The sequence below is a fragment of the Ixodes scapularis genome, unplaced genomic scaffold, assembly GCF_016920785.2.
Source record: "Ixodes scapularis isolate PalLabHiFi unplaced genomic scaffold, ASM1692078v2 PGA_scaffold2__306_contigs__length_199485367, whole genome shotgun sequence".
Lineage (NCBI taxonomy): Eukaryota > Metazoa > Arthropoda > Arachnida > Ixodida > Ixodidae > Ixodes > Ixodes scapularis.
The window spans coordinates 157,447,559-157,470,404 of NW_024609857.1; the positions used below are offsets into that span (position 1 = coordinate 157,447,559).

The window sequence follows — 22,846 nt, forward strand, 5'->3', positions numbered from 1 at the left end:
ACACATTTCAGAGACTTGAAAGCAGCTGCAGTTGTGAAGTGGACATACACATTTTCAGACAAAATAAGGATCAGTTACCATACACAACCAGCTGCGAATTCCCCTTGCCATGCAAACAGCCTAAGGAAATAGTTTCAACGTGCAAACATATATTTCATACATTTACAATAACATTACTGATCCAAGTGGCCTATTTTTTTTTCTTTTTTAGGAAAACACCAAAGCTACCACGGTTGGAATTTAGGACATTATATTTGCGATACAGCAACAACTTCTTCAGTTGTGCAGTCATACCAGTTCAGACGGTTTCTATTTTGGTGTGTTCGCGCTTTACGATATTTTCCAAAAATTCGAACGGGCGAGGCACCGTTCAGAACTACGGGTAAAAGATCATTTGTGCCTCCGCGGCTAACTTCTCGACTGGAAGCTTCAGGCGCCTTCACACCGGCGATGCGATGTAGTCGCGCGATAACTTTTATCGCTAAAGCGACCATCGCGGGAAAAAAAACAAAAAAAAAACGACGCAATTTGAGCAGTCGCTACCTGACCCGACTTTCTGCGATGCGGACCAGCGACGTTCGGAGAGAGTTTTTTTCCCGAAGCGACTCGCCAACGAAGGTGTTGGACTCTCTCATGGCGCACGCCGTTAACATCTAATTTCATTGCGATGCGATCTATTGCCGGTGTGAACGAGTTGGCACACGATATGCGATTCAAACCGTAGAAAAATGAATCACTTGCCTTTTTCGCGAGTAGTTCGCCCTTATTGAAGCGGGCACCACATACGCCTCGACGACGAAGTTGTAACTTCTCTCCATGGAGCGGTCCGTGGCCGAACGGCTTCTGTAGAACTTCTCCACTTCGCTGTCGCTGATCGGTGGCAGTTTCGAAAGGTCGTTCACCCAGCCGGTGATGGGGAAGACGCCCGCACAAGCCATTGTTCGAAGGAACAGAGATCGGTAGACGCGCTCCGCACCGCCGCTAACCAGACGAATCACAGCCGAAGCGAAGTGGCCGAACTTGCCGAACTGGCCAAACACTTCACAATGGCAGCGGTCGCCCAGTGTTGCTAGATGTTTCTGCCTTGCCGCTTAAAGATTTTCAGGGTTGCCGAAATTTCGAAAGGGGTCTATTGCAGGCCCAGATAGCGAATTGAAGAGCTCGCTCAGGTATGGATGCTTCACGGTGGAAGCTTTGCTTTGAAAGCGCAGGGTGTCATGTTTGCGCTAATGTTTATGCGCGATTACTGTGCCGCAATGCGGCTCTGAAACGAAGCTTGTCAACTGACTGGGCCATGCAAGCCACACTTGCATGGCTCAGGAATGGGAGGAAGTCTGACCATTCACCAGCTAGCCTGCACTGTAACCTTTAATATTTTTACAAATTAAATGCACCACCTAGACAAACTTATGTGGTAAATTTGTCGTAGCTTACAAGGCCGATTTGTTCCGATTTATTTTAAGTGTCGTGGCTGCCATCTGGACTACCCTGTAGTTCAACAATGTAAAACCTTTTGCTTTCGCTGCCCAGTTCTTTGCAAATCGGGCACAAGGACATAGTCGTGTCCACTAAATTTTGCGAATTCTAGACGCCGGAATGCGGCCTCTTTTGAAGGCCGTAATTTCCGCTTTCCACATGTCCTTAAATTTCGCTAGTTTTTGGACGCGTGAAATTCGCAAAAAATTAGGAGCTTGCCAACATTGATGGTCGAGTCCATGATGCACAGAAAACAACTTCTTACCACAAAGCATGTGGATCTTGGCTTTCTAGTAGCCTTCTCCGGCGCACGTTCCAGTAGCCTTCCAGTAAACATTTGACTAAAAACCCCAAGACTGGGACAAGGAGGGAAGGACAGACACAGTGTCAAACACAGCTGAGATTCATTCGACAACAAAAGGGCTTATATGGGCATCAAATCCTACACTAAACACAAGAAACGAGAAAAAGAGAGAAATGGGGAATCCCGCTTTAAAAGCAGTACAACTAAGCAACCTTTACAATAGAACTGAGAAGCAGTGACCTCCTTTATACAATAAAAACAAGACAATTTTTTTTTCAACATTTTTCACAACAGTGCCCCTAAAAATCCCAAAAAGAAAGTGAATGCAGTAACACTAGAAAATGAAGGACGTAACAAACCAAACAACCAAACAGCGGCTTTAAAACGGTCAAACAGGCGCTTGAGAGCAGACCCATTAAAGTGGGAACATGATGTTTTCAGAGCACTATCGACTAGATTGTGAACAATGCCAGCCCTCACATGTTTTGAGTGACAACTGCGAAAAGGTAGGAGAGGTTTTGCAGTTGGCTTGCCGTATCCCCTGCAGAAACTGGACGGATGTTTCAGCTGCAGATCTTAAACTTGAAAGCTGATGCGTATTCTGTGAAAGTGATGCCGCTATCTTGGAATCGGTACTGCAGATCAAAAGGTTGTCAACGTATCGCCTTACAAGAATGTCGCTTGGAGAACGGTTCCGGATGATATCATGCAGCTTTAGTTCTAGATAACTTAAACACACTCTTACATAATTGGAGGAACTGCCAAGCTGATGCGTATTCCACATTTCTGAATTAAACCTTGATCATTGTGTTGAACCACAGTTGGTTGTAAATATAGTTCAAGAATCCTGAGGAAGTCAGTAACCCCAATCCCTGACTGGAATCTAACAAAATTGTTTTGAAGAAACTGACCTACGCGTTCAAGTAATGTCTTAGGGTCTAACGAGTAATCTAAGTTTGATATCCATTGAGAATAGAGTGCGATGCTTTTCATGAAAAGGCTGTTATTCTGCCATCAAGTCATCTGAGCAACGAATGGTTTACGGACTTCCGACATCCAAAACACTCGGGGCCTTCTGACGAAAGGACGACACCAGTTTTTGCCAACTGCCTTTCTTATTTACCACAATTGGAAGAGAAAGGTCCACCTGATGGTCCTTAAAGAAAAACTTGATTCCAAAAGTGTCTCTTGAAGTTACATTCATTTTGGAAACCAAGAACGGAAATTCACTCTTCTTTATTATACTAACAATTTGCCACTTCATCTGTCTAAGGTTTCCATCAAACTGCCTAAACAACTCCTCTATGGCTAAGTCTGATTGTTTTTGGAACTCATTCATTGGTAATACAGCAAATTTTCCACATTTGTTGGTTTCGAGAAGCATGATGTCTTTTTCTTTTAACTCTTTTTTCACGGAAGTGACTTTCAATTATCCCTTCAGTCAGTCCTGAAAGACGAATAAACCAGGGAAGACATACTTTTCATCTATGTTTATTCCAATGCTTAAATGTTTAACCACCGATGTCGATTCCAATTTTTCACGGAAGAAACTTTCCTAAAATTTCTACGGGCAGTCCTGAAAGACGAATCAACCAAAAAAGACATTCTTTCATCGATGTTGATTCCAATGCTTAAATGGTTAACCATCATGTTGATTCTAATGCTCAAATGTTTAACCATCACCAGCTCGTTTGCACCCAACCTTTTGTTTAGCCTTCCAGTAGACGCTTTTCAGCACGTCGGGTTCAAAATTGTCAACACTCGCCGGTTTGAACTTCTTTATTAGGTTCACGCTAACTATTGCCTTTCGTGCCTTCAACATAAATCTTGCACGCATAGTACATATTGACACCAATGATCGACACAATGGTCGAGATAGCCCTAATGTCTAGTGGGTTTGGTCCAGAGCACTGGCCAGCTGGCGTGGGTAAGTAAAGATTGGATTGGAGTGGATTAAACTAACATTCGGACTTAGTTTATATTAGTACTAATTATTGTAGAGACCATTGGGCCCAGAACCAGAGGGATTTATTTTCCTAAAAAACAACAATATACCAAGCGGCCTGGCGACCGCACAGGGTTGCCTGCGGCCATATCACACACGAGAGTTGTGCCCTCCACGTCTCCCCCCCCCCCCCACAGAATGTACTGCACCCAAACACCACACTGCATCGCACTAAAGGTTCAACCTCCGGGGACACACCACCCCTCTGCCACGCCTGGTTCTTTGCACAGGAGTGGTACCGGAGTCATGTTCATTGCGCTGGAAGTTATGACTTGTAGGCGAAGGTGGCTGTTGAGGTTGAGCCGATCCTTGAGCTGCAGGTGCAGGGGGTTGTCGAGGTGAAGCCCGTTCCTGCACTGCAGGTGCCGCCGGCTCTTGAGAAGAACCCAGTCCTTGGGCCTCTTCTCTTGCGGTTACGTCTTCATTGCCTGTCCTGAAAGGCTCGCAAGTTTCTCCGATCGCACTGCCAGATTGCTCTCTCATCAGTTTTCACCACATACGACCTGGGACGTTGCACTGGACTGAGGACAGTAGTAGCCTTTACCTGTCCTGAACAAACCCAGATGCAGGTACTGTCTTCCAGCCTGATGGCGGCGATCGTAGTCGGTGGCTTGCTGACGCTTGATCTTTGCGTCCTTGGTGGCCACCTCCTACTGTGGCTTGCTACTTGGCACCAGCAATCTCCAGCTTGCAAATTATATAGTTTTTCTATGTGTAGGGCTGTGCAACCTGAAGGGGCCTTTAATCAAGCACAGTCTAGTCCACTTATAACAATATCGAAATGCCAAGAAAATACCATCGTTGTAACCAATAATTGTTATAAGCGGGTTGAGAAAAAAAAGACAAAAGAGATCAAAGAATTTTATTTGCAGGCAAGTAAGGTAGTGCAAGTGCAACTACTTGTTTGCAGAAAAGCCATAGTCTGTCAGCTTTGATTGCTTCACGCAAAGCTGGCACGCATCTCTCTAGAGCATCTAGGTGCTCCACGTAGCTTAGCGGGAGGTTCTTTGCGAAAACAATGTCCCGGAGGGACTGTATCATCCGCTGGGCCTCCTGTGATGACAGTACCTGGGTAGGCTCCTCAACCGCATCGTCAGAGTCGTCGCTGTCACCGCTGTCCGCGGAACGTACACGCGCGACGATCGCCTCATCACTGAGGCACTCGGACGTTTCCACAATATCGTCTGCATGAAGGGAGTCGTCCAGACCCGATGCATCTTCGTTAAGCGCCGACCACAACTCCGGCACCCCTTCATCGTCGGGCGCTTCGCAGGCCTCTACTGGCATCTCTTCCTCCTCGCCTGCTTCGCTCGTGTGACACCGTCGAACGAAGCCCGCCTCCCTGAAGCAGTTTTGCACCGTGGAGGCACGTACTCCACACCACGCTCCGAAAATAAATTGCACGGCCATCAGTAGTGTTATTTTCATGTCTGGTTCCCGGCCTCCCTGTGCAGCGTTTTCCACATTCAACAGAAGCCTGTCCAGGCTTCTGTTGAATATGGACAACGCCTCCTATTGAAGGCGTTGTCCATATTCAACAGAAGTTGGCGTGATCGCCAACTTCTGTTGAAGTTGGCGATCACGCCGGCGTCTATGGGCTGCAAGCCTGCCGTGGTGTTAGGTGGAAGGAAGAACACTTCCACGCTTGCGCACCACGGCGGCGGCGGTGGTGGTGCGCATTTGTTCTTTTGTTTGTTTTTTTGGTTCTTCGCGTCTGTTTACTGCCCCCCCCCCCCTTTACTGTGTATTCTCTACGTATTTTTACGTAGAGAATACACAGTCCTTTCTCATTTACAGTGCTTGCAAAGCCACTGTTTTCGTGAAGCTCTTTTCAGTCCAATGCATTTCTCATGAAATTACTTGCGCTTTGCATTGAGGGTTATCGCACAGTACCATTTTGCCTTGTTCTGGCCTGTTACAATCGCAATACACAGTTCTGGTTTCGCTATTCTCTTCAAGAGGCTTTGAAAATGCCTTGTAGTGCAGCACAGGCAGAAGAAGCACACACTCGAAGAAGTGTGTGCTACTGCCTGTGCTGCGCTGACACTTTGAAATCATAGCATCCGTAAACTTTGCATCAGAGGAAATTCTCGCGATGTACATTTCCGGTCCACACAATGTAGTCGCAGTATTTCAGATTGCAAACAAACATTGCATTTGTAATTGATAGTAATGTGCATAGTTTCTCTTGAGCTGCATGCACCCTTTGCCTGGGAGAATGAGGCTACTTTTCTTCAAGTAAGTGTATCCGGCAATGGTGTAGTCCTGATCACTGTATGGGTACTTCACCTCAAGCACACCTACTCCACAACACTCGCAGCTGACAATACTGTCTGGTGATGCCCCAAGGAATGGATGGGAAGAACTTGTGTTAAGTCCAGATACTCTGTACTGAAAGTTCACATTTCGACTAGATAGTGCATCTACACACATTTTCTGCGCACCCTGTTTCTTCTCAATTCCCCAGGCTGTGGACTTTGTGAATCTGATTCTCCGGATAGCACATCCGTTGTACAAGGCTCTGCGATTGTTTTGCCAGTGATGTCGCACAAACAGCCTTGGTGTTAGAGACCATCACCCTGCCAGCATGAAAAATAAACCGGTTTTAAGCATGAAGTCTGTGACCTTGTTTCTTCCTCAATCAGTTTCAATACCTGCAATATAAACAAATGTTATTTTAAAAAAAAAACGATTAAAAGCAAACAGAAGGGATTGACAACACAAACTGAATGACGTGAATTAACCTTAGACAAAGTACAAGCAAAATGAAAACAGTCTCGGATTATATCCAAATACACCATTGTATTCGAACAGGGAGCTTCTCTTAATCCTCAGAGTGGTGTGCCAACGTTTCACTAGACGAGTGGTTTTTTGGGCAAGTTGGTTTGACATCTTATACAACCTTGTGCGCAGCAAGGACGAGGACAAAAGCAGAGAACAGGACACAACAATGCACCTTGTTGTGTCCTGTTCTCTGCTTTTGCTGCGCACAAGATTTATAAGATTTCACTAGACATTGGCACGCCGCGCTGAAGATTATGAGAAGCTTCCTGTTCAAGTTTTCTCTACCAGTATACTTTTATTTATTATTTATTTATTTACTCCCTCAGGGCCCGAAGGCATTATAGTGGGGTGTGGACAGAACATCTAAAATACAACACATAGTAAATTAGGCAGGTGAAAAAAGAAAGAAACATCAAACAAACTTGTTACTCGGAGCAGAGAACATAGTTACAAACGGCATCTTTAAACTCGGCACTTCCAACTATGTCAACGATGTGAGCGGGAAGGCGATTCCAATCCAAAGATGTTATTGGCATGAAAGACTTGTGAAAACTTGATGTGTGACAGGGAGAGATAGCTACTTTATTTTGATGATCGATACGCGAAGAAACATAAGAGGTTTCAGTTATCAAAAGTTGTCGTAATGCCGGGTTATAATGATAAACTTTATGAAACAAGCACAGTCTGGATACTTTTCTGCGGAGAGAGAGGATAGGGAGGCCAAAAGTGTTTTTCATTTCAGTCACGCTAGATGTGCGATGATAGTTGTGTAAAATGAATCGAGCGGAACGGTTTTGAACGGCTTCAAGCGATAATGCAAGTGATTTGGCCGGATCCTAAATGGCAGCAGCGTATCCTAGTTTATTGCGGTGCAAAGATTTATAGAGAAGCAGTTTTAAGGAGGGGAGCCAAAGAGAAATTTCTTTTAAAAAAGCCTAGCATGCGGTTAGCTGTATTAGTTACATATTTAATGTGAGTGTTCCAAGAAAGGTTGTTATTTATGTATACGCCAAGATATTTCTATGATTTACGGGTTCCAGTAAAACATTGTCGATGTGGTAAGACGGACAGGTGTTATTTTGACAAGGGACTTGTAGATTTGCACTTATTAATATTGAGTTTCATTCTCCATTTAGCACACCAGCGCGAAATATTGTTAAGGTCCGTCTGTAGTGATTGAACATCAGAATCATTAGTTATTTCAGAGTAGATGACACAATCGTTGGTGAAGAGACCAATAATTGATGAGATATGTGCTGGGAGGTCATTAATGAAGATTAGGAACAAAAGAGGACCTAAAACAAAACCTTGTGGCAAATCGCTGTTGTGACTTCATTGGATTGAGACAAGTGCAGTAACTGACAGTACGGAAAACTGGTGAAAAAGTAAATTAGTTGACTGAATGCTTGCACAGTGTGATGTTAGTCTACCGTCAAGAGGGGCGATTGTCTCTGCGCTGTAGATGAGGAATTTTGCCAGCGCAGTATAACTGCTAGCCTGAGGGTCTTGAACATGCGTCACGCACTATAAAGAAAATAGTGTCGCCAATGAAAAAGCTCAAAGCACTTGGCCAGGACTACGACTGGGGGCGGTGTTCGGGCTTTAGGCAATACCATATCAGCCTGAAGGGTGCAAATGTGCTCAGTTGGTATGGACTCGTTCAATTCTAGGAATGATACCGTCTATTATGTGCACTTGGCCCCCACCAGTTGCAGTCTCGGTCATATCTGCTCCAAGTGGGTCTGCACAGCAAGACTTACTGCGCTAGCTTGCATATAATATGTTCAAAGTATACAAATTTAAGCTTCCTAACGAGCTCGTCAATGTGTGCACTATCTCGGCTCACAGGGAGGATTAGGGAGCCCTTCTCACAGTACATCCTAAGGTGATCCATCTTGAGGTCTAGCAAAAACATTCCAGCTGGCACTGAGAGTAATGTGAATGTTTTTTTCGCAGGTGGTTATTCTCACCCTCTTTGATTATGTACTCATCCATCTTCGCAGCGATCAGCTCCCTTGCTGAAGTGTTTTTTCCCGCCTCGGGGCTTTTAACCTCAACCAGGATCGACGGCACATCATTTACCTCTGCAACACCATCAGAGCTGCACCCCAGCCAGGGTACAGGTGGATTTACAACGAGTCTGAACCTTCGGACACTGCTTCCCGTCATTTCTGTGTATTTTTCCAAGGCAGGTCCTTCGCACCGTTTCCCATGCCGGGTCGCCTTATTTCCTGGGAAGCTTTCGCAGTACATCAGCTGGACCTTTCCTGCCCACGACCGGTGTTCCGTAGGGAGAAAGGTGAAGTAGGCATGACAACTGCTAGCAGTAATGCGCAGCTTGCGCTCACGTTGCCTACGACCGCCCTTTTGTAAGAGTGTGTCATGGCAAATGGCTGCTGCCTCATCAGCTGTCACGGCAACATGTATTTTGTAAAACTGCTGCTCTTGAGGTGACAGATTTTCCCACATGAACTTGTTGATTCTGAAATGCCCGACATTGAGAAAAGCAACGGTGTGAAAACTAACTTGTTCATACTGTTTTACACAGGTGCTGCGACTTATGCCGAGGAAGAAATTGGTGTCGGCAGCACTTACAGCTCCGGAGCTGCCTTCTGGACTTTTGCCATGGTTGCTGACCTCACTTATTTTCCTGCCTTTCAGGTGAAGGGCAAGAGCAGATTCGGTGGCACACGAAAGGAGATCGCTACGTATGTCCTCCAGCACCTTATCGTCCACTTGTACCTCCGGCATGGCGTGAACGTGACAGAGTTCTTGCAACATCTTCGGCTCGTACACCTGCGTTGTCCGTAAATGACCCCAGGCTTGCTTCAGGTCCGTTGGAGAGGGTTGCTCGATGTCCCAACACTAAAAACAAAGTCAGTGTGAGCATGAGAATTAAGATGAGTGCAGCAAGGCATGTAGTTGGGCCACATACATTTTGACAACACATGAAAAACATGCACAAGAAAAATTAAGTTGTGCACACACACCGCTTCGTTGAAATCTGTTTGATTGGTAAATCTTCTATTTTATTTTTAGGCTTTCGTGTGCATGTATGTCAGTATTGTGCATATTTACTTTGATTTGTTCATGCATGTTTCATGCCGTTCTTTACATCAGAATTTAGGCAAGACAATGAATGCTTCATATCGAAGCCAGGCAGATAAATATTGTGTGGTCTGCCGTCTCTTTTCAACTTCCAGTCGACCACAGGCTAAACGGACCAGATGAGTAAATCCTGTCATAATCTGCAGCTTCACTTGTACTTTTTGTGCCGCTCTTGGCTCCGGATACAAGCAGAATCCCAGAGTCTGGCAGATGATGCGTAGTCCAGATGAATAAAATAAATAAAGAACTAAATATGTTTTCTCTGTCCCTTTTTGTGCATATTACAGTGCCTGGGACGCGTCTCAGAATTCTCAGTGTCCTATAGTGTCCATGCATTTCAACTTGTTCGGTAGTTGCAACATAATACGTCACTGGAGCCAGTCGGACATTTAGTCAACCATTGTAGTTTTGGCAGTTGGTTCCAGGATTGTCGGCAAAAAGGTCGCCGTTGTCACAACAGCCCAATATTGCTTCTGTTGTTTGCGTCGACTGTCGGGATGCAAGGTGACCAACGACAGAACATGCTTGTCCTGCATCCAAGTGTGCTGGCGTGACATTGCCGGGACTGCAGCTGGCAAAGAAATACAATATTGCTTGCGTTGTTTGTGTCGACTGTCAGGATGTAAGGTCACTAACGACAGAACAAGCTTGTCCTACATCCACCTGTGCTGGTGCGAGACCACAGGGATTGCTGCTGGTAACTAAATGCCCCAGTAGTGGCTTGTCGGGCAGAAATCGAGTAACCAACAGTGAGGATATGGCAGACACACCAGTTGGACATATTTCAGGCACCACGTTTATGCTAAGAATTACCCTCGTACAGTGAGTCTTAAAAATCCCAAGAAAGAATTGCAATAGGCAGACATGTACACCTTTGCCAGCCATTGCTTTCGCAGACGTGTGTCAGTGACTGCTGTGTTCATTGAATCAAACAGGTGGCACACTGGATGCCCATGACTTACCACACTACTGAAGCGATAAATACCTACCTGTTGACCCTTCTACAGGATACCCATGTTTCCCATAACAGCATAACTGCTTGGTGCCCTGAAAGATTTGATGCCAAACACAAAAAACAAAACAAAGTCGTAGCCAGTACCTCTCAAATACGAAGTGAAGTAATCCATATTTTTGTTTGCTTTTTGCCTCAGTTCTAAATATCACAATGATATCTCTGAAATGTGCACATAGCAGCAGAGATGGTGTTCGCAAAACATAGGAAAGAAACTTAACACAATGGTCTCACCGGTTTACAAACAGCATCAGAGCAACTGCATGTTTGCACCGTTGAGATGCGCCTGCCTTGCATGAGCAGAGTGCCTGAAATCCCTCCCCAAAAAGAACCAGATTAAGTCAATCAAAAATATAATTTGGTAGGGCATATTCGTGTCTAGCTCGTGAGAACGCTTTCACGATGACTATTTGTTGCCATTGTAGCTCAAATTCTAAACAGGATATATGTAACAGCAACAAAAATATGTGCGATCGACGTCTGCAAAGCTCCCAACAAGGTAGTTGTACGGCGTCGTAGGGACGTGCGAGCATGTTCGTATGAACACCGCATCATGCCGATATACGCGCCTACATCTCTATGAATGTCGCACATACAGCGTATTAGAGCATATCACACAAGACTGATAAGACTGGCGACACTGTTCATTCTCGTGCCTCATTTAGGTTATTCTAGTAACGCGCACAAGTTTCCAGCGTGGGTACTACGATAACGAATCTACATAAATGTACGACTTGCCTCTACCTTGCCGTCTTAAAAGACCGTGCATCGCAGCTCGTGTTGCTTTTGTTTCGGGCTGCTCGTCTGTACGCAGAACGCTTGTATTGTGAGCGAAGACGTGGAGTGCGTGTTGATGCCACAACACATAAGGTGACCGGCGTTCAACACCGCTTCGCCTTCAACGATGCACTGTATGCGACAGTCGCCTTCACCTGTGCTTCAGCAATGTCTCTAAAGTTAAAACCAAAGCTTCAGCCATGCCACTATTTAGAACAAGCTCCGAAACAGCAGCAAACACGTCCTACAGCACCCCGTCGTGGCCATCGATCATCTAGTTGACTGCCTTTTTGGATTTCTCAGTGGCACCCCCTATAGTTTGTGAAAGTTGCGAATTCCGGTACATTCAACATCAGTGGGGTCGATGGTACCAATACCCGGCCGGCTTAAATCTGGATAATTGGAGTCGTCTACACTAGAAAAGGACTCCGTGAACATTTTGTTTAGTAAAGCTGCACATTCGCATGTTTCTATCTTTTCACCGTCAATGTTTCTTAGCTCTAGGACGATTTTCTTCGAAGGGTTTACAGTATTCCAAAATTGCTGAGGATTGCTGCGCAACATGGAGGGCAAGGTACTGTTGAAGAAACGAAGTTTAGCCTCTTTAATAGGTGTCTTGTATATAGCAGCGGCTGAAAGATACGCTGCCCAGCGATGTTCAGCAATGGAATGCACAGAAAGTATTGCGGCCCGGAACAGTCTTTTCTTTTTGTTTGAGAGTTTTCTGAGAGTCCCATTAAACCAAGGGGACCCAGGACAATTTCGTATAGTTCATACAGGGATGTATTTACTTGAAAGTGAAGAAACCTTATATTTAAATAACGCCAAGTTAGTCTCAATAGAACGCCCAGAAAACTCTCGTAGATATCCACTCAAGAAAACACAGATTTCCGTATTAATGACCGGGAAATCTGCACAAGCATAATCAAAAGCACGCTTAACCTCGACTCGTAAAAGAGACTCCGGTAGATTTTAAAAAAAGTGCAGCAAAGAATGATCGCTCAGACCAGACAAGTAAGAGTTGGGCAATATTAACTTGCGTGACGTGGTCAACACAACATCCAACAGCGTTGCAGAAGAATTCGAAATTGGAGTGGGCTGCGTAACAATTTGCGAAAAACTGAAATCCGCAAAAAAATCTAGAAAGTCATTTGATTCCGTAGAAGATGTACTCTGGCGAGGGCCATCGCTTGACCAAATTATGTCTGGGTAATTGAAGTCTCCCAACATAATAATTGGAATGTTAGGAAAACGAACAGTGATTGCGTTGACGACATCGTGAAGTTGAGATACAAAAGACGCATTCTTTGAAGGAGGCCGGTAGCAAACACCCAAGACATATTCGCAATGGTTTGAACAGATACATACCCATATTATTTCTAGCTCAGTCACTATGTTTACAAGGAAAGAAGAAATGGGATCCGCGATAGCAATCAAAACACCGCTGCCAGTTTTACCCTCTCTGTCTTGCCGATAAATGTTGAACTTTTTATAACTGGGCATAATTTCACCATCACGAATCTTACTCGTCAGCCAAGTTTCAGTTAAAACAACAATGTTAGCGCCTGATGAATCAGTGATAGACCGCAAGTCATCCCCTTTATTGATAATACTCCTGATATTTGTAAAAAGAATGGACACTTTTGAAAGCCGAAAGTTGCATGTGACCACTACTCCTCGCTACATGCTATGACGCAGTTGTTGAAGGATTTACGTGTATAGTTCTATTAGCTGTTGTCGCAGTCACGGGTGCACTGCTGATACGCTGGACCACCTGACGAACGCTGTCAGTCAATGGATCGTAAGTATAACATGCTTGGCCAATAAACAGTTTGTTGTATCGCAACTTGAAGGTTACGTTTTGTGAGACGCCAAATTCATAAAGCTACCCTCTCGCTTGCCGCATCGTGGGGCGAAAATCCTCGTTCACTGTTGTCCCTCCGATCTTAAGTGCTACGCGGGAGTTCAAAATCTTATCTTTGAGTCTGTACAATGCAAATTTTGCTATGATCGGTCTACAATTTTCCTGCGGAAAGGTTCCCAATCTGTGTGCCCGTTCGATGAACTTGGGGGCTATCTCTGATTCGACTGAGCGACAGATTATCTCAAGAATTTTCCCTTGTGTTTGAGCCCATGTCACCGTCCGTGAATTAGCTACACCATGAAAAATCGGGTTTGAATGCCTTGACCTGTCTTCGAAGTCGTTCATGCGACTGTGCAAGCAATATTGTCTTCCTGTACAGATTGTATCTCTCTATGTGCCTGTGCAAGTTCGTTGCTGATACCAGACATTCTTGTCTCAACAAGGTCAATCCTTTTGCCAATGTGCTCAATTTTGTTTTCCAGTTCCACTTGGTTAGCTTTAATTTCGTTAACCATTTTTATTAGTCCCGACTGCCCTTCTATTTTTACTGAGTGCGCAGAAAGATCCTTCAGGAGTGTAAACATATCGGCGAACTGTTTCGCTTGTACATCCGACATTGGGCTTGGATTTAGTTTGTCTCCAGACAGCAATAATAAGACGGAGCGCACAGAATAGACGCACTCGACAAGAAGTTGCACACACGTGCCGGGGCATGGCAGCACAACAAGAAATAGAATGTCGCTTTTGAATCCGAAAAGGTGTTTCTTACTAACCTGCACGATAAATGGAAGGTGATTACACGACATGGTTCGTGCAATGCTGCCATGCCAATGCCTACTAGAACTTCAAGGCCTGCGCGTCTCATCCGTGACGTCACACACTTTGACCGAGTGTTTTGGAACGTGGCTGCTGCCGTCGGCTAAAACGCGTTAAAAAAAAAGGAATTATGTAGTTTGCGTCAATTTTTTTTTCATGTTTTTCGTTTAGTTTTGGTTTATCACCAAAAATATCTCATAGATAAGATAGAAGGCATTCAAAATCGCGCTGTGAGGTTTATTCTGAATAAGTATTCTCGAGCAGAGAGTGTGACACAAATGAAAGTTTGTATGGGTATCGAGCCTTTAGAAAAAAGACGTAAGAAAAATAGACTTAAACTTATTTACGCTATCAACAATGATTTAACTGGAATAGACAAGTCTAATTATCTAAAAATGCCCCACTATATATTGAGTAGGAGGGACCACGTAAAAAAAATACGCGAAATAAAATGTCGAACTAACTATATGATGTTTTCTTTTTTTCCGAGAACTATATCGGAATGGAATGAACTGCCGTCTGATATTGTATCAGCTAACAGTTACTCTTTTATTAGCCTTAATAATGCAATGTAAGTTTCTGTGTTAAGTACATCATTGGTTTTTTCGTAATATTGCTATTGTGTGCTGGTGTGAATCATGTTTATTGATGTTGTTGGAAATTGCTGATGTGTGCTGTTATGTGACTTTCCAATTTATAATGATATATGTGAATCATGTAACCCACTCCTCTGCTGTAATGCTCTGGCGCTGCAGAGAATAAATAAATAAATAAAATAAATAGTTTAGAAGCCTTGACTAGTTTGCAGAGCAAAAAAAGAGTTTTTAATGGTAATTGAAGCCTGGAGACACGGTGTCTCGTAACTTACCTTTAATGTACTTTCTCTCATCCTAGCCATCCGGCAGGGGCAAGTTTCTGTGGCATTAAGATTTAAAGGTGATACAACATACATTTCGTAACGCACGTCTTTATTTTTGTCCGAGTGCACTGAATCATTTCAGAGTTTGCAATTTCTTCAGATGCACTGCAGCTTTTCTAGACCTCAACTGGTCAGTCTTCATTTGCACATAGTTCTTAAGTAATGTGTGGGCGGCTGCCCGCAGGATGTTGCTAAGCACTGTGTCATGGTGCTGCCCATTGTTGCAAATGTCTAGGTCTTCGTTGTCCAAAAGCAGGTGCCTTGACAAACTTAGAAGCACCTCTCTTTGGTTGCCTTCAGCATGAAAGCGTGTGGCATTTTCTTTTAATGTGAGCTTTTCTAGCACAAGCTGCGTGTGCAAAACAGCGTTGATGACAACCGACTGAGGAAACTTGAGGCCACCTCTCGTGAGGTTTTCGATGAGGACGTTCCTGTCCAGTTGCAGTTCCCTTTCTTCCGTTACGAGGTTCAGCGCACATGCCTCACAGGGAATTTCCTTGAGCGCTGCATGCGCACAAAAGCCTGCTATGTATGCTATAGCTGGCAAACTCGGTTCTTTTTCTTTTAAGTCATCTTCTGTTATTTTGATGTTGTAGTCTTTCATCAGTTTGTCTGCATCGCGAGTCACACCGGATGGCTTGCACAATTCTTGCATATCTGGGAAAACCAGCGAGTCCTGAAGCCTCAGTTTTGTCTCGGACTCAAATATCTGCTGGACCGAGATGTGGTAATTTGTCCCAGACAGGCGACGATAGCAGCCAAACCTGTCCTCTAGACTCTCCGTCTGGAATTCGCCTAGTAAAACATACTCAAAGTTTAGCTCCTCGAGGCAGTATCTCGTGACTTCAACAAGTGAGTACGATGTCAGTCGGAGCGCCGTGTGTGTGTCTGTTGTTAATGCCCCAGTATCCATTTTGACAGTGCCCCATATGTCAAGCCAGTTCACAAAATCATTGAGGAACTCCAACTGCATGTCTGTCAAAGCTCTGACTGGTTCTTGATTGGGGTCCCGAAGGCGCCTGCCTTTGCAAGGAGTTTGCACATTGACAATGCTCCACCACCGATGTACCACATCAATTAAGTCTGCGGTTTCTGAATCATATGGCAAACCAAGTTGCCTTCCACGTGTTCTAAGGGCTTCCGCAACGAATGGACTCATCACCTTCAGGGCAAGTTTTACATTCTGGCGTTCAATGTTCGATGGATGTAACGCTTTGTACGTCAGCCCATAGCCAAATTTTGACAAATCTTGTTGCTCAGAAGCATGTAGATCACGGAGCGCCTTAAATGAGGCTCCTTTTATCTCCACCTGCGACTTAGTGCTTGAGAACTCTGGATAGAAAATGCAGGTGTCCAGATGTTTTTGATTGATCCAGTTGTTCCTGATACACTTCAACAGGTGTACAGTGTCTACAATGTAGAACAATGGTCGTGAGGCATCTGCTGGATGTGGGTACACTATATCTAGCTTCTTTTTTGAAAACAAGGACATCACCTTTCTGTTTATTGCATTATTGTCTGTGATCACCGCAATCACAGTGAGCCCCGTTTCCTCAAGTCCTAGAATAACCTTTTGTACTACTTCATGCAACCGGCTCGCATCAATCCTAGAGACTGGCAAAATGTGGACCACATCCTTGTGCGCTGAAAGTAAGGACTGGGTCATGAAGACATGCGCAGTTTTCGCAGCTTCGGAAGTGTTTGATGCGGTTCCGGCCAGAGAGCCTCCTTTGTACTCAAAATACTCTTGAATGTGGATTTCATCCATCATTAATGTTACTACTTTTTCGTGTGGCTTTAGGAGGCCTGCCCTCTTCTTTATGTAACGCAGGAATCCTTCATCATTCTGCTCATTTGCTGGGGTTGCATTGTATTTGCTGCAAAGCTTCATCACTGTGGACCTGTGAGGCAATGTTAGTTTCCCACTGCTACGAACAAATTTGTATGCATGAGGCGAGATAGTGTAAAATAAGCTTGAGAATACGAGAAGTTCCGTAGAATACCTGAAAGCTGTTCCTTTAAGCAGCAGGTGCAGTTGCTCCATCAGGAATGCGAGCGCTTCCGTTTTTTCTTGCGGCAAAAGTTTGTTGCTTGCGAGGTCGTCCAGAAGCGAAAAAAGTAACTCGACACAAGCTTTCAGTTTTTCGTTTTTTTCGCACACGTCTGGGGCTTTGAACTCTTGCACTCTGTCTAGAACACATTGAAGTTGTCGCATGTCGTCCAATGTCTCGGGAATGCTGACTTCATCAAAGCACAACGTCACTCGTCGCCAAGAGGCAGTCACTTTCATGGTGTCCGTAACAACGACGGAGTGTTCAACTTCCGGGTGTCCCATGCTGTCATCTATGTGCACAAACAGAACCGCCGATTTGGCTTTCTGTATCAGCCAGAAGTCTGCGACGTGAAGATCTGGAAGCCGTGAAAGGAACTGGTCGTAGGACGACACTCTGTTCTTTTGCTCCTCTTCCTTGTGTGCTGATAGTGAGAGCTGGATGGCTTCTTGTAGCCGCGTTGCCTCAACACGCTTCCTCTTGGCTTCCGGCTTTTCTCGAACTGGCCCACAGTCAGGCAAGTAAGCAGGGCTATTGGGAAATATTGTGGGCACTGCATCTGGTGTCAACCGTGTAAGGCTCATGGGAGCTTCTATAGTTCTTCCATCCGAGTCAGTATACGAAGTGGTAGTCCTCAGGTACTCTTTCTTGAAATGTAGCTCACAGACCTGCAAATAACGGAAGGAGGGAGCGCTGTTTAAAGGAGGGGCTGACAGCTGAAATGCATTGAGTGTATGTTCTCTAATGCATGCGAGAAAGTCTTGAGCAATCTGCTTTATTCCGCAGTGGTTTTGAAGAGAGTGCAGTCGAACTCCTTAAAACCAATCTTTTTTTAGCCTTTATTATCTAGGAGGCTGCCTGACTGGCGACCGGCATGCTCAAGACCATGTAGCAAGTAGTTACGGCGATTTCACGCCGAACAAGACAGACGCTGGCGTGAAAAGGTCCGATGACTTAAAGAAACAATGACGCTATTGAGTCACACATTTTCCTTAAAGGCAATCATAGCACCAAAAGAGGGTCTGCGATGCCGGTTAGCACCACATGCTGAAAATAAATATTTTGCAGTGCTACCACGCGATAACGTTGAAGCGCACGAAAGCGGCATGCTATAAAATAAAACCAACTGTTGTGCAGCTTATGAACTTTTTGAATAAAAAAACAAACGCCAAAACAGTTTTAGGGACTATCGACGGTCGAAGCGAAGGTCACGACCGACGATGCACTGCCTCGCGCAAGTGAGAAACAAAAATTCCTCTCCGCTGTTGTTTCCAAAGCGGCATGACAGGCGTGTTAAAACCGACCCACGACTAAATCCCCCCCCCCCCCCCCTTTTCTCCCCTTGTTGCTACTAAAAGCTTGAATTCTCTTAAGGGGGGACACTACCCAGAAAAAAAAAATTCTGCAAAAAACATTGATTTTGAAAAATTATATATTTACATCCATCTCCATCCAGAGAGTATTCCCAGAAATTTTCACTAGTTTACACTGCATAGTTAATTTTTTATAAATTATTTTCTGTCCACCAAAGCTAAAGAAAAGATAGGGTTTGGAGCACTTTGAACACATTTTTCTCCATTCCACTTTTTGGTATAATTTCATTTTAGTCAATCGTTTGATAATGGCAATACAAGGAAGGCTCGTTCTTCACTTTTCCAGACTGAAATTTAACAAGGAATGCGCCTATGGAGTTTGTTTGTCACTTTACGGATGTCTTTTATAAAAAATGTTGACATTTTGTCGGAGACACAGAAGACCAAAAAGTTGACCAATTTTGCAGAAGAGAAAATTGATAGAAATCAGTGACTTTTTACAAAAAACTTTCCATAGGCGCACCTCCTAGGCATTCTGCTACATATCTAGCACATAAAGATCTTGAATATTGTGATAGTTTTCCAACGATAGATTAACTAAACAATGTAGGGGTGTTGCTGATAGAAGCTGCCCTAATTTCCTTCCGACTTAACCGACAGACCTGAAATTTTGTTATGCACCCACTAGCATGACCACCAGCCTTCCCTATAAATTTAATTAATTTTAAGCCAAGGGTTCAAAAGTTGACCCTCCCAGGGGGTGTCTCCCCTTAACAATCTTACCTTGGGATCACGCAAGGTGGCGATCTCAATGTCGTGGCGACGTACCGCACGTTCCCACTTTATTCTTCTGTCGTCGTCTTTCGGAAACGAGAAGACACGAACCTTCGGCCCGGTATCGTAATTCCCGCGACAGTTGGGAACACAGCAACGGCCCATCTTGTTTCGTAAACCAGCCAGTGCACAGAACCGACAAGGTCACAAGTGCTCGCTCACATCGGAACCACAGTGCACATGGTTTCACGTAAACAGCAACCGAACGCGCACCAAACCGACAAGGTCAGAACTGCTCGCTCACATCGGAACCACAGTGCACATGGTTTCACGTAAACAGCGACCGAACGCGCACCGAACCGACAAGGTCACAACTGCTCGCTCACATCGGAACCACAGTGCACATGGTTTCACGTAAACAGCGACCGAACGTGCACCGAACAAAAGAATGCTTGAAGATGACAGTTGTGACCGTTGACGCCGCTGCGCGACCGGCCGAGCGAGCAAAGTTAGCGACGGCGCCGCTAGCGGCATCTGCTGGGCAGGCGGCAAACTAACGTCGCGAAATCGTCGGGCAAGGTGCGGTGACGTCAGAGCATGGAAAAAAGCAAGCGCGCAGGCCTTGGAGTTCTAGTAGGCGTTGGCCATGCCCACTGACGAATTTTCAGTCGGTTGATGCTCTTGTATGCAGTGGTGCTGGTGGCGCTTCTGTCGATGTCGTCGGTGACGACACCAAGCCGAAACTGACGTGATTACCATTGCTCCCCTTGGTGTTTTGTTTGGAATACACCATTGTAAACTTATACCAGCTTTCCCACATCATTTTCCCTTTCATTAATAGACATGATCTACATACATACCTCGGGCTCGATACTGATTCCACTGGCCACATTCTCGCACTCTTTCAGGACGTCAGCCGATGATGGCAGCAGACCATTTTTGTAAATATTGCACAGTAGTGTTGACTTGTGCTTGGAAGCTGTGGGTTTGTAGCTTTCAGCATAGTCGTCAAGAAGTGAAAGAAACGCTGGGTTTGTATCTGCTGCGTCCACATCTGCAAGAACCTGGGCCCACTGTAGATCGCTTGGTCTTGTAGGTGCTGGTTTCGGGTACCGCAGCGCTTGTAAGTTTGACGGCTCAGCTTCGTCGATGCATCGCTTTTTTGCAGTTGCAGAGAAGTCCACTTTGGTAATGGGCACACAGGCCAGGTTGCTGCAGTAGGCTGGAAGCTCTGCGTTTTCTTCGCCGGTGCCAACTTGCTCAACTCTGTGCTTCACGACTACCTCCAAATAAAACAACACGGCTCCAATGTGAGAACATGCCTCGCCAAGCCCCCCATGCAGTCGCAGTGGGCCAGAACCACCTCACCATCTGGTTTCGACAGCAACCAGGGCTGCAAACAAGCTTCTCTTGCACTTTGCAAATGGTTGACCTAAATGGAATCGCAAAAATAGAAATTGTAGCAAAGCATTTTCACTCAACCACTTTTGCATAAAATTCTTCAATCGCATGTTTATTCACAACACTCAATGGCTGGTATTTTTGCAAGAGTGGAAATGAAACTTGTAGGCATGGTGGCAGTGATTCACTGGAGAGAATACCTGCGCTTTGTACAGACCGCGACGGTGTCAGTGCAAACGGGCGATCGCCGTATTTTGATATTGGTCTTAGAACCGAAAGGCTCTCATGAAGTTTCCTTTTTTTTTCGAAAGTGCTCTCTTGGCGCAATAATGAAGGCGGTAAAATATGCCCGCTAGTACTCTTTCCGTCTAAAATGCGGAAATGCTCGCTTGTGTTCACGTTATTAGTGTTGCGATGTGTTCATGAAGGTATATCCCCCCCCCAGACCAAGTAATTCGTCATATCACTGGTTTTATTAAACTATACTGCATCATTAGACAACAGACACCTCTTGCTTACCTTTCCAATGACTACAACGTCGTCGTTAGGCAAAGCTTTCAGTTGTGGAAGCTGTATCCACCCACTGGCCAGATAGCTATGTGCCTCCAGTCCTTTCTGAGCTTCAAACTGATCCCTGGTTATAAAGCTTGTCTTGTCAACAATATAGTCCCTAATATCAATGTCTTGCACTTTCGGGTACAGGTCGTGCTCTATCACTGTATCGTCGGCATCAAACGGAAGCGGGTCCATACCACCGCTTAGCATGACCTCGGCAAACTTGCACCGTATTCACTTAGTATGACTGCCATCTTCACGATTTCATAATTTTCAAGCCCTGCAGCAAGAAAAGAACAGCAGCCTGAGCACCTGCACTCCTGTCAAACTGAAAACTCGTACATGACGCACGCCCGCCCGATAGAGAGGTGGCCGCCAAAACGGTGCGCGACCCTGAAGGCCCCGCGGGCCTCTTTCGTCCGCCCCCTCCCCTCTAATCTCTCGAATACGGACATGACGTCATGTGCAACCTATGTATATGAAGTTAAAAGGGTGATTGCCAACCATTGTGTACTGGCAGCATCCCGGAGAAGTGGCCATGTCAGCTTACTGTTCTCATTCTACGCCTTGTCGCGGTTCGTTCACAAGGCAAGCAAGCAGTTTTGGTCTCCACTCCATGGCACTGCCAGTGTGAGAGCCGTCGGCAATTGCCTGTTCACCTTTATATAAATCATTACTGTAATGATAATGCAAAAATTTATTTCTGTAAACTATCCTTTTTGTTGCCATTGCCTCAGAGTGCTGCAATGTTAAAGTGGATGACGTGAAGCTCGGAAACTTCTACGGGCTGGTGTAAAGCGAAGCCCCTGCTCAAATGGATGGCTGGTTGCTCCATTGTTCACATTTACTTCATGCAAAACTATGTATCTTTTCCCATATGCAGGCTGTAGTTGGATCACTGTCTATGTATCAGCAGTTCAACTTCAAACCACTCCTCATTAGATGTTTTCTTGGAATGCAAAGGTTGCTTTCGTTGCTGTAGAAGAACATACATTTTCATGAATCGCTTCCTACCTCTTGTATAAGCATAAAACTCTTCTTGTGGGGATTAAATAGTAATATTGACTACCGATAGCAAATAGAGACTTGCCACCATACACAACACTCCTAATTTGCTAAGTTTTCAGAGTATAAATCATGGTTGCAATGCAAATTTTTTGACTACTTTATATAATGGTCTTTTATTACTGTTTACCAAGTGCTGAAAACACCGTTTTGATCAATCAAACTTGTTACCACCAAAACTTTGAAGCATCACACATTGTGTAAAAAATGAAGAATACTTCACTGCCTCTCCACCTCTGTCCATTACGGATGTGCATTGTATTCATTTGAGAGCTTTATCTTTCTCGAGTTTACGTCATCCACAGATGCCAGCAACAGGCTCTTGAAGTAGAAGTTCTTCGCCCTTTTTAGATGGAACTTCATGAAATCCTTGTTGTAGGGGACAGCTACAACCTCGCCATGGCCCTTTGACCACTTATAGAGTTGGCAGATGGTCTTGCCAGTGCAGTTTATTGCGAATTGAACTTGATGGTAGAACTTATTTCGTCCCTTTGGTAACAGCTCGAAAGCCCTATCACCATTCTTTTTTATGTCATACATTCTGGATTTTAGTAGTTCTTTACAGTTCGGTACGTTCGGACACTTCATCTCTAAAAGAGTCAAATCCATCGATGATGCCATC

The 22,846-nt window shown here is 44.9% G+C and overlaps 1 protein-coding gene across 2 annotated transcripts; it reads right to left on the bottom strand.

Annotated features, from left to right (window-relative positions):
- Positions 1-7,700: 7,700 nt before the first annotated feature.
- Positions 7,701-22,582, bottom strand: LOC120847544. Of its 2 annotated transcripts, XM_042292080.1 has the most exons (4): positions 21,124-22,582; positions 20,064-20,635; positions 10,924-10,997; positions 7,701-9,434 (listed from the first exon to the last, which is right to left on the bottom strand). In XM_042292080.1, the coding sequence occupies exons 3-4, from the start codon at positions 10,984-10,986 to the stop codon at positions 8,472-8,474; spliced, it is 1,026 nt and encodes a 341-aa protein (XP_042148014.1). In that variant the 5' UTR covers positions 10,987-10,997; positions 20,064-20,635; positions 21,124-22,582; the 3' UTR covers positions 7,701-8,471. The 2 variants fall into 2 exon arrangements, with proteins under 2 accessions (XP_042148014.1, XP_042148015.1); XM_042292081.1 differs by lacking the exons at positions 7,701-9,434; positions 10,924-10,997 and having other exon boundaries at positions 19,867-20,482; positions 20,572-20,635.
- Between the last annotated feature and the right edge of the window lie 264 nt (positions 22,583-22,846).

Bases quoted from the DNA above. Each gene is read 5' to 3' on its own strand.
- LOC120847544 (XM_042292080.1), bottom strand. From the start codon at position 10,986: ATGCAAGGCAGGCGCATCTCAACGGTGCAAACATGCAGTTGCTCTGAT. The intron at 9,435-10,923 runs GTGAGACCATTG...CTTTGTTTTTAG, and splicing joins CTGATGCTGTTTGTAAACCG to TGTTGGGACATCGAGCAACC.